Source organism: Leptodactylus fuscus, chromosome 1 (assembly GCF_031893055.1).
Source record: "Leptodactylus fuscus isolate aLepFus1 chromosome 1, aLepFus1.hap2, whole genome shotgun sequence".
Taxonomy (NCBI): Eukaryota; Metazoa; Chordata; class Amphibia; order Anura; family Leptodactylidae; genus Leptodactylus; species Leptodactylus fuscus.
This window is the reverse complement of record NC_134265.1, coordinates 297387442-297400040: the sequence shown is the minus strand read 5'-3', so window position 1 is coordinate 297400040 and position 12599 is coordinate 297387442. Positions and strand designations below refer to the sequence as shown.

The 12599-nt window shown below is 41.6% G+C and overlaps 1 protein-coding gene across 1 annotated transcript in view; it reads right to left on the bottom strand.

Annotated features, from left to right (window-relative positions):
- The window catches only part of LOC142182736 (T-cell ecto-ADP-ribosyltransferase 1-like), a 52514-nt gene extending 40790 nt beyond the window's left edge, over nucleotides 1–11724 (bottom strand). The window contains exons 1-2 of the mRNA XM_075262703.1: nucleotides 11641–11724; nucleotides 6767–7451 (exon numbers count right to left, since the gene is read on the bottom strand). Coding sequence (XP_075118804.1) covers nucleotides 6767–7451; nucleotides 11641–11706 — 751 coding nt within the window. The 5' untranslated portion in view covers nucleotides 11707–11724. The remainder of the gene's footprint in view (nucleotides 1–6766; nucleotides 7452–11640) is intronic.
- Nucleotides 11725–12599: the final 875 nt, after the last annotated feature.

The following is a 12599-nucleotide window of genomic DNA, read 5'->3' as shown; positions in this document are numbered from 1 at the left end:
CCTCATATACCTATATACAGTATAAGGGAGAGTTCACACGGAGTAACATGCCACGTGAAGTGGCCCGTATACGCCGTGTGAGACTTTGCGGGCCGTATACGCACCCATTGTTTTCAATGGGAGCGTGGATTGTATGTGCTGCGTTAATTTGCGGCCGTGATTTTGCGGCCACGTATATCACGCGGCACGTTACTCCGTGTGAACTCTCCCTTATAGCTGTATAATGTCCTCTTTATGCCCCACACACAGCATATTGGCCCAGTTCTGCCTTCACACAATATAATGCCCCCCTTCCCCCACACATAGTATAATGGCCCTCTTGATCCCCATACACAGTATAACGGACCCTTTTTGCCCAACCACACCACAGTGAAATGGCCCCATTCTTATACAGTATATTGGCCGCTTTTTGCCCCCACACTTTGCATAATAGCCCCGTTTTACAACATGTAGTTTAGGGACCACTTTTCATCCTCAACAGTACAATGGTTCCTAGGCCCTTGCAAGCCCCGGGGAGTGAGCGATTCAATAGGTTTCCTCATTACTTACCTCTGATAGCTCCCTCGACTCCCACCCTCCTCTCTGAACTCTGGTGCTGGCACAAATCATCATGTCAGTGATGGAGCAAGGAAGGGGTAGGCAGTCCGGATAGCGGCGAACTGTAAGTAAGGAGTGCTGCTCGATACCTGGACTTTTAGCAGACAATGGGTGTCTCCATCTCTTCTGATCAAAGCAATCATGGTAGTCCCTCAGTGGGTCAGCTCTAGGCTTCGTCATCTGTCTGGTTGGTTTGGCCAGGTACCATCATTGGTCCTGGATAAATATAGGAAGATAAATCTTGCACACAAAAGTAGTATTGAAGGAATATAGTGATTTATTTTACAATAGAACATACGCCATTGACACAAATGCAAAATAATAGTTTTGAAAGGCAAACTAGATCAATCAGTATTGACGTTTCAGTCGTTAGAGCACATGGCCAGCACTGCTACATCTCGGCATTGGAATGCATTGACCAGTGTTGACTGGCCGAATGCCATACAGAGTGTAGCATTTGGCCAATCAACGCTGGTTTTGCCGAAGGAGGCGGAGTCTAAGATTGGTCCACAGCAGTCTCCATTCTGGTCCGATCTTAGACTCCGCCTCCTTACAGACGAGCCTCCGGCAGAACCAGCATTGATTGGCCGAATGCTGTACTCTGTATGGCATTCGGCCATTCAACGCTGGTCAATGCATTCCTATGGGAAAAAGTCAGCTCGCGCATATCGCAAGCTGACAAGGATCCTGACATAATACAGTGACTTGGACATGTTAGATGCCCCCAGACATGCTCCCCCTGCTGTCCCAGTTGCATTCCAGGGTGTTGGCATCATTTCCTGGGGTGTCATAGTGGACTTGGTGACCCTCCTGAGTCGAATAGTGGTTTCCCCTAAACGAATATTTATTCCTCATAGACTATAATGGGGTTCGATGTTCGATCGAACAGTCGAGTATTGAGCGGCTACTCGAATCGAACTTCGAACATTTCACTGTTCGCTCATCTCTAAGTATATTGCATTCTTTTAAAGTTTATTATTTTTAAGATTTAATTCAATTGTATAGATTTTTGTAAATCTCTAAGCACCTCTAATATACCAAAAAATGGTGACTGTAATTCTGGGGTTCACTGTCTAACCTGTGATGGTTATGAAACCAGGTAAACTGTTTCTCTAAGGTAGTGGTCTCCAACCTGTGGCAGGTGCTGCAAGACTACAATTTTATAACATCTGGAGAATGATAGGATAGAAACAATGTCTTTAAGGAAACAGCACAAACTGTGGCCATAAAACCATATTGATGCATAGGTTCAATAACGTCTTCATTAAATGACCAACCTGATGCAATGGCCTCTTGCGCCTAATAGAAAATGTAGGATACATATTGTAGTAAAATATAAATGAACACATAGAATTTTAATAAAACTATAATTCATTCAGGATCTATAAAAAAAAATGTCTGTGTAAGACACATTGAATTCTATTTGTAAGCGAAGACATGGTGTAGAAATGATTCTTCTGCAATAATAAAGGTCTACACTAGAGGGAGACAAACATCACCTTTTATACTAAGATTACACTAAGGTAGAGAAGTCGCTGCACATCGGTAGATGGATTGTAACTGCAGAGATGTACAGTACTTAGTAGTGTCAAGTATGGTAATGGCAAACAGCGAATCACTGTGGGTAAAAAAGGATTAATTATTATTTTACTATTGTATGATATGATCCATTGTGCAGCTTTTGTGAGAGATACAAGGCTATATACAGATAGTGAATTTGAAAAGTATGTGCGCATATTGAGAAAGTATTAACTTGGGTCCATTGATTCATAATGTAGCAAGATATCTTCATGTCTTTGGCTCTTTCCTATTAAATACACCTCAGGGCTCGTTCACATCTGCGTCGCCCTCTCCGTACTGCAGGTTTCCGTTTCCTGCCTAAAACAGAGGCAGGAGACGGAAACCTGCAGGAGTCTCTCTCACCCATTCATTTGAATGGGTAAGAGAGATGTCCGGCCGTGAGCGGCAGTGAGCGTTTTGCGCTCTCCGCCGCGAAACCGGGTTTTATAATCCGGACACAGAGTCGGACATGCAGTACTCTGTGTCCGGATAAAAAAATCCGGTTTCGCGGCGGAGAGCCTAAAACGCTCACCGCCGCTCATGGCCGGACCCGGTCTATGGTATCCGTCTTCTGGCATGCAGAAGGCAGAAACCATAGAACGGAAAGAAGAACGCAGGTGTGAACCCAGCGTCACAGTATATGGCTTTTTAGTAAATGAAGCCTATGAGTGATCTGCATGATGTTTCAGAGGCAGAAATATATGACAGCAGTATTACGTAATTGTAGGACATGCACAGGGGACATCCTGGTAGGACAAAACCTTTGTTGTAGGTATTAGTGTTTGGACAAGCGCTGGCATCAGCAGTGATTCTTACTCATAGTCACTGGTTATGTTAGTAGTATTATTGGAATTATCCTTACAGTGGCATAATGAGGGAATTTATTAAGATTGGAGTTCTATATACCAGCCTTAATACATTATTCAGAAGGACCGGTCTTAAAAATTCAGGTGCACTCTTGTGCGGTAGAATTAGACATCTTCACCTAGCATAGATTTCAGGTTTAATTCAGGCTAACTTTCTGACATGAATTATAGTAAATTTGTCAAGCCGATGCATCCACTCTCTAGCCTGCCTTGGTCTCCATACAGCTCGGCTCACTTTTCTAAACGGTGTCGATAGGGTGCAGAAGGAACAATGTGACGTGAATAGGTTTATAAATTCCCCCTAATGTCCTTTTCATCCACCTACTTGTAGATGCTAGAAAGCTGTGTATTGCAAACTTTAGATTTTGTTGCCCCATAAGACATTACACATTCTTAGACTAATATTATGGTTTTATGTAAATACAGTTCATGCACACGGGATTCCATGGAGAGCCAGACCACTAAAACAGCAGTTACAGTGTTGGTCAAAAGTATTGGCACCCCTGCAATTCTGTCAGATAATACTCATTTTCTTCCAGAAAATGATTGCAAGCACAAACTCTTTGGTATTAATATCTTCATTTGTTTTGTTTGCAATGAAAAAACATAAAAGAGAATGCGAAAAAAGTCAAATCATTGATCATTTTACACAAAACTCCAAAAATGGGCCGGACAAAAGTATTGGCACCCTCAGCCTAATACTTGGTAGCACAACCTATAGACAAAATAACTGCGAACAACCGCTTTCGGTAACCATCAATGAGTTTCTTACAATGCTCTGCTGGAATTTTAGACCATTCTTCTTTGGCAAACTGCTCCAGGTCCCTGAGATGTGAAGGGGGCCTTCTCCAAACTGCCATTCTGAGATCTCTCCCCCACAGGTGTTCTATGGGATTCAGGTCTGGACTCATTGCTGGCCACTTTACAAGTCTCCAGTGCTTTCTCTCAAACCATTTTCTAGCGCTGACCTGAATGTACCTGCGAACACCCATAGACTATAATAGGGACTGCGGGTGTTCTTCAGGTTTGAGCCATTTTCCTACTGAAACTGACTGTGAGAAAAGTCCAGTGAACCTAGCCCTAGTAACTTTTAGAGGAAAATTCTGCAATTTTTAAAATATATTTTATGACTTACTAACTCACCATTGTAAAAACTCTGCTGTCAAAGAATTTTTTTTTTTATTGATGTAGAACCAACTTATTCTCCAACTCAATGATGAATTTCATGCAAGAAAAATGGCCGCTTACACAGTGTTGTAGGCGGCCATTTTCTTGTGGCTGGTGGGCAGGCACAATCGGCTTTGCCCCCAGTGCTGCGAGAGAACTCATTTGCATACCGTCGGAAAACGGGATTTTAACAGCGGGGCGGTGAAGACATCTAAAGGTAGGAGAAGAATAGCCTTTCTTAAGGCTATTCCAATGTGTTAGGGAAAAAAAATCAGTTTTTAATGGTAGAATCCCTTTAAAGAAGCCAGTTATTGTCAAGGAAGTGGCGGATTATATTGCCACAAAGGCATATGTTATATGATGGTAAAAAGTGAGGTTTGGAGATCCATATTATCAGCGATTGGAAGGACTGGTGTGTTCCCTCTACAGTTTATGATTATTGGGATGCAGGAGAGTGCTGGGGAAAAGGAAGACATGATGTGTTATATACTGTTATCATGAATAACAGCAATACAGAATAGAATAGATATATTTCCCCATCACCTTCTACTACCTGCTTCACTATACAATGCCATGTGTCAGCAGAGCGCCCCCTACACCTCCAGGCCCCATCACAGTTTTATTCATTCCAACTGAGCTCAGTATAAATGTATTCAGTCTTGACAATCCTCTGCCAGCTAAACAAACCTGATTCATTGTAGATTCACTGTAACAAGAAATAAAGATGTGATTTGTGTTACTGATGTGTTTATCCCATAGATCGCCTACTCTGTAGCAAAGTACCAGCTGTGTGAAGTAGAAGTTCTGTACCAGATATAATAAGAATATTCTTATTTACTGACATCAAACACAGATCTTACAAATAGTAAGGAATGGAAACATATAGTACGGTGAAAAGCAGAAAACCCCTTTATTGTATAGTTGGGCAAAGCATAATGGTATATAACATGTGCATTTAGAGCTTGTATAGCAAGGTTTCTTCTTGATTATTTTTCTTCAGTTTTTTTTGGCAAGCAAAAGCACAGAGGTAGACCATACCACTAGCAATATGAGGAAGGTTTAAGGGTGACTCTCATTCATTAAAGGCTGTGGATAAAAAATTTTGTTTATTAGTAATTGTCAATCTCATATATATATATATATATATATATATATATATATATATATGTATATATATATATATATATATATATATATATATATATATATATATAAAAAGAATCTCTCTCTGTCTGTCTGTCCTTCTGTTTGTCTGTCCTCTATGAACGACCAAACGACTGGACCAACCTTCACCAAATTTGGCACACAGATACATCAGGTGTCCAGGAAGGTTTTAGACCGGGTCACAACTTTCTTGGATGGACCGTTCCTGAGATACAGTTTTTCAAAAACAATGACCTGCATTATCCAATACAAACCTGCAAGTCTTTCACACATATTCCACCTGCCATACACACAGTCACTCCACATGCACACAGCATTACTCCAGAGGATTAGATACACAGCTCAGCACACAGTATCACCTGTCAGAGGATTAGATACACAGCTCAGCACACAGTATCACACATCAGATGACTAGATACATAGCTTAGCTCACAGTATCAAACGTTAGAAGATTAGATACACAGTTCAGCACACTGTATCACATGTCACCCGGTTAGATACACAGTGTAAAGGATTTTCAATAGGAGAACTTCCCCAGTAGCTGCTGGTGAACCCCTTGAGAGGGGCACAATAGACAGTGAGCCCTAAGCTGAAACACCCCAATGTCCTTTCCCGTTTGCTGGTCCTATCCTAAGCCATAGGTGACAACTGGTTGACGGGCCCTTCCTATATAAGGGACAACCCAGGACAAAGACAAGACAAACAACAACAAAGGGAGGTCAGCTAGCCATGGGTCCAGTAACAGTCGAGCCACGCAGTACAAAATCAAAATCCAAGAGAATAGTCAAAGGGTAAGCTAGAATTCAGAGGTCAGTAATACAATAGTAACAGAAGAGGAGCTTAGCAGGGACAAGGTCTAAGGCTTGGTTCACACATCAGTATGCCATCCGTCTGTTTGAATTCAGTTTGAGACTTTAAAATGTGATAAGTGTGATAAGTTACTTAGAGAGATAATTCTCTTCTTTCAGATCGTATACACTTCAAAAACCAAGTGCACATGTGTATGGGCAGGAAGGGAGCGATAGCTGTCGGTAGAAAAAGCACTTGTCTGACAACTCTTTAAAGTTTATGATTTGTTTTGACTGAATTTTCCTCGTCTGTTATATCTCTATGTAAACTAGTGTTCAGACAATGAGTATACTCTTACAAGAAACCCAAGTGTGAAAGGCATACTTCTATATAGATACATAAGTAAGAACTTTTACTTACATTACACTAATCCACCAATAGAGGGAATCAATTGGACCATTATATGCAATTTTATATGAAACTATCAATGATGTTATCAAGGCTCCACAAATGCCACACAGCAGGTGAACTGACATGTGCATAGGATTTCTAAGTATATCAGCCATTTGATCGATTGCATTTATTTTTTGAGTCTCAGTATTTCATGCTGACCACCATCTTACCTTTGAGATAGGCACAGTTAAAGCGACTCTTGGTGCGTCCTTTGCTGGTTAAGTTGAAGTGGTGAGTTTGTCTCTCAAATTCTGTTACTTTAAATAGCTCATATCCAGGGATTAATATCTCTTTTTCTGAGGAATACATTGAAAACTTTTGTATATCAGCCCCTAGACGAGTTTCTATTGTGAAGAATGATGTGTTGCCGAATTTCTTAGCTACTGCTGGATCTTCAGAGGTAGAGGTAAACTGGCCAAACCTGATAATTCGGGAATTTTTAGAAGGAGTGAACTGAATATTTCTCACTCCTCTATATACCAATCTTTTGGACTTGTTGGACAGCATTTGCAAAGCCATAGTCATGTAGTAGTGCATTGCTTTAAAATGGAATTGGTTCTTATATTTTTCTATTGAATTGCCCACATCTCTGGTTGCTTTGTTGAAAGCAGAATACAAGTTACTCGTGTAAGCAACCAGTGCGATCCCATGCTCATCACGAAAACGCTTGGGAAGATTATTTATGTATGGTTTGATTGAGCTCCAATAATATGTGGCCTGGTTCCAGGCATATCTGAATACATCATTGGAATTATTTTCACATTTTAGTATGCCTGGGATTATTTTATTCATCTTCAATCTGCAACCTTTATATTGATCATCATATATCTCAGGATTGTCACTCAGTTGTATCTCCTAGATAGAACAAAAAGTCCAGGTTATTTAACTTGTCATTGTAAATCTCTACCTCTACCGACAAGTCTTAGAAGTACATTAGGGTCCGTGCAAATCTATACTATTAGGGAGTATAAAAGTTATCATGTAAAAATATGAAAATGAAAAATAACATAAAAATTACATAACACCAACCTCATCAAAACTGACCCTCCTAGACTAACCAAACTAGGGCAACCCCTCCAAAGGCCATAATACTGTAGCTGCCACTAAGACCAATATGCCCCTGGTACAAGTGATTTCTCTCTGCATTGAAAGGTGAATTACCACGCATCTCATAGTTCTTAATTAATAGAAAATTTGGCTAATTAATTTCTAATTTTTGTTGCTGTATTTGAACGCTAAAGGAATTCTATTTTCTTTTCAATTTGGCAACCTATGTGTACATGAATCATGACATACAGTGAAGGAAATAAGTATTTGATCCCTTGCTGAAGTTTGTGCACTGTCAAAGACATGAACAGTCTATAATTTTAAGGGTAGGTTAATAACAGTGAGAGATAGAATATTAAAAATAAAATCCAGAAAATCACATTGTACAAATTTTATTAATTTATTTGCATTTAGCGTAGAGAAATAAGTAATTGATCCTTCTGACAAACAAGACTTAATACTTGGTGGAAAAATCCTTGTAGGCAAGCACAACAGTCAGACGTTTTTTGTAGTTGATGATGAGGTTTGCGCACGTCAGGAAGAATTTGCAAATCATCTTTAAATCATTAAGATTTTGAGGCTGTCACTTGGCAACTCAGACCTTCAGCTCCCTCCATAAGTTTTCTATGAGATTTAGGTCTGGAGACTGGCTAGACCAGGGGTCCTCAAACTGCGGCCCGAGGGCCACATGCGGCCCGCCAAGCACTTCTGTCTGGCCCCGCCGACAACACCGGCAGGCGTGCATTTATAATGAAGCTCCTGGGGAGCTCGGGCCAGGCCATGGAGTGCACTTCACTTTACCTATTGGAGGGCACCGCTCCCGATGTCTGTGCGACCTGCTCTGCCTCCAGCCCACTGTTTAAAAAGTTTGAGGACCCCTGGGCTAGACCCTCATGACCTTAATTAGTTTCTTTTTGAACCACTGCTTTGTTTACTTTATGTTTGGTGACTGTATGTTTTGGGTCATTGTCCTGCTGGAAGACCCAGCTACGACCTGTTTATTCCTATGCCCTTAGCAGAAAAACACCCCAAAACATAATGTTTCCATCTCCATGCTTGAAAGTGGGGACGGTGTTCTTTGGGTTATAGGCAGCATTTCTCTTCCAACAAACACGGTGAGTTGAGTTAATGCCAAAGAGCTGAATTTTTTGTCTCATCTGACCATAGCACCTTCTCTTAATCACTCTCAGAATCATCCAGATATTCATTGGCAAACTTCATATGGGCCTGCACATGTGCCTTCTTGAGCAGGGGGACCTTGCAGCCATGGCAGGATTTTAATCCTTTACAGCAGGGGTGGACAATTAATTTTCCCATGGGACCACATGAGAAATTGTAACGGTTCTAGAGGGCCATGCACACAGCGGCAAACTTAGCTCCACCCACTTCTCCACTGACTCCGCCCATTCTCAATCATTTTTCCACGTGCCCCACAAAGTAAAATCCTCCTACAGTCACCCTAACATTATATATCCCCATATTATAACGTTTCCCTCCAAATGTCCCACAGTATTAAGTCCCTCTCTTGGTGCCCCAGTATAAACCAGAAGAAACTAGAGGGGACATTAAACTGGGGAAGCTGGAGGGGGACATTAAACTGGTGGCAACTAGAGGCAGACTAATCCCATAAACACATTGCAGAAGGAATCCACAGCTGAAAAGCTGTGATTAAAAAAATGCACGCATTTTTGAAAATCGCAGCATATCATTAATATCTACAGAAACGCTGTATGTGTATAAAAGGGGCAGAAAGTCCACAGGGGAAACGGCACTGATATCTCCAGCCCTGGGGCACATAATGGGAAAGCAACAGTGCACTAAATTCAGCACAATGTCGGCTTTCTAGCGGTATATAAAACCACATGTGCAGAAGGACATGAAAGGTCCTCTTTAAATTTGTAGACCTACATGTAAGAGACGTTAACCTGGCCACAATAAAGAAATCATGGCTGGGTTTCTGACAAGTCTTAGGCCTGTGGTAGCGAACCTATGGCAAGTGTGCAGTAGGTGGTACTCAGAGCACTCTCTGTTGGCATGTGCACCATCACATATAATACTGTGTGGGGGGCCATTGTGGAGCATTATATTGTCTGGAGCCACTGTGGAGCATATAATATGTGGAGATCACTGTTGGCATATAATACGGTGTGGTGGCTACTGTGGAGCATATAATACTGTGTGGGGTCCCATTGTGGAGCATATAATACTGTGCAGATCCACTGTGGAGCATATAATACATTGTGGGGGCCCACTGTGGAGAACTGTACTGTGTGTGGGCCACTGTGGGGTATATAATAATGTGTGGAGGACCATTGTGGAGCATATAATACTGTGTGGGGGCCCACTGTGGAGCATTATAGTGTCTGAAGAGACACCCAAAAGTTTTATGTTGACAATTTCTGATTGAATCCTGTTCTATACAAATTGGTTTGCTCATCTATATTATTAAAGGGGTTTTCCAAGCAAAAAAATCATTTTTTATTTTTATTTTTTTAAAAAAAGGTCAGTTGGTGCTATTAATGAGTTAATAAGTGCACTCAAATACTTTTAGCAGTGTTTTGAGTGATTTCTGGGTTTCTCTGGGAACTCCGGGCATTCTATGCATTTGTTTATTTGGGTAGTTTCCTATTCATTTATCCTACAACTACCATAATGCATTGCTCTTCACTCAGATTCCCCTCTCACTCCCTCACACTCCTCCCTGTTTCCCTAGCTAGTAGTCCCTGCTAACTAACTAACTCAGGCCACCAACCAACACCATCGTATTAACCTGTCTTCTTGTTCTGGAGATCACTTTCTTCTGTACCATTAGCTCCTTCTTCTTTTCTGCCGGCGCTTGGGCAATAGAGACAGAATAGCAGCATGCCGGCACTGTAGCTATGTTGAGTATGTGTGGGACCCTGGCAGATGTAAGAGAAGAAGAGGAGCCGAACCCCCTGAAGGATGTTTCACGCCCAGAAGATCCAGACAGAAAGACAGGAAAGTATAATGGGCTGGGGACAGGTATTGGTGACATTTTGTTTCCGGAACGTGCCTGGGGCGGTCACATAACCACCCTGGCGATCTTGTATTTTTGGTAAAGTAAGTAGGGTGTTTAGCTCAGTGAAGCAACATAATTTTATCCCGGACAACCCTTTTAAGTATGTATCATGCATTAAGTATTGTATATCTACCATACATTATGTATCGTACATAATGAATACTATTTTTAATTACCACTTTAGAAGCTGTTTTCTAATAAAAATATTTTAGATATATTAGATAGGGGATAAGTGTCACATAACTAGGGTTCCAGCAATCAAGACAGTGGGTGACTTAAAGTCCCTTTGCATTCTCTCTGTGAATGAAGGGCCAGTGCACTTTAATCACACAAGCACAGTGGTGCAGGGGTTTTGTCGATTCCCCATTCTCTTGATCACTGGGGGCCCCCTGTGGATAAGGGGTAAGTGTCTTTAATGGTACAACCACTTTAATTATTGAATAAATATACACTTAAAGAGGACCTTTCACGCCCTCATTGATGTGCAGTATTATATACCACTAGAAAGCTGACAGTGCACTGAATTCAGCACACTGTCAGCTGTCTGCTTTCCTGGTATGTGCTGTTAATTTCGGCATAGATATCTCCCCACTGTCAGAAAGGCGGGTCTTACGGTATAGCATCATCGCTGTAAGATACACTCCCTCTGACATCACAAGGCTATGGAAGAGTACTGTCAAAGGGGGCATTCTTCACAGTTCTGCAATGACGCTAAGCTGTAAGGCTCATCCTTCTGACAGAGGAGAGATATTGGTGCTGAAATTAACAGTACCAATATCTCTGACACTGGGCTGCATACCAGGAACGTCAACAGCACTTTTGAATTGCTAGCAGCATATAATACTGCACATTAATGAGGGCATAAAAGGTCCTCTTTAAATAAATATTGTGTCTTAGCATATCCAACAGTCATCTTATTTATAGTGTTTTAAAGACCAGATAAAGCCATTTAGATACCTGTGCTAGATGCGTCTTCAAATGAAAGGTAAATAGGATGAGCACAAAAATGTTCCACTGATTCATTCTTTATATCTGCAAGGAAAAAAAATCATGGTCAGCAAATTATTTTTAATTTCTATCACATTCACAGTATTGTGTACATGGCTATGTTAAAGGGATCCTGTCATTCAATCACATTTTTTTCTAATTAACACGTCGGAATAGCCTTAAGAAAGGCTATTCTTCTCCTACCTTTCGTTGTCTTCTCCGCGCCGCACTGGGGGTCTCCCCCAATGCTGCCAGAGAACTCTCCAGCGCCGCCTCCATCTTCTTCTGGAACGAGGTCTTCACCGTGTCTTCTTCCGGTGGTGGCTTCTAACTTCTAGGCCTCGGGCCCAGGGCAAAGCCAACTGCGCATGCCTGCAGCCACAAGAAAAATGGACGCTTACACAGTATTTTAAGCAGTCATTTTCTCATGTCCAGCGGGCATGCTCAGAAGCCACCGGAAGAAGACGCGGTGAAGACCTTGTTCCAGAACAAGGTGGAGGCGGCGCTGGAGAGTTTTCTCATAGCATTGGGGACGCCACCAGTGCTGTTTGAGCGCTTGGGCCCGCCCCCCAATGCTGCGAGAGAACTCATTTACATACCAACAAAAACCAGGATTCCTACGGAATGGCGGTGCAGAGAAGACAATGAAAGGTAGGAGAAAAGTAGCCTTTCTTAAGGCTATTCCGATGTGTTAATGAGAAAAAAATGTGATTGAATGATAGGATCCCTTTAAAACTTAGAGGGGTAATTTGGAATGACACTGCCTTCCCTTCCTCTCGTTATATGGACAGAGGGATAGTAGGGGTACTGTGTTTCCTTAGGATGGGAGTAATATGGGCAGAGGACAAAGGGATATGGAGAATAATGCAGCTCTAATATTGCCTGTACTGTAAAAATACAATACCACAAATCAATGCTAAACAACATCA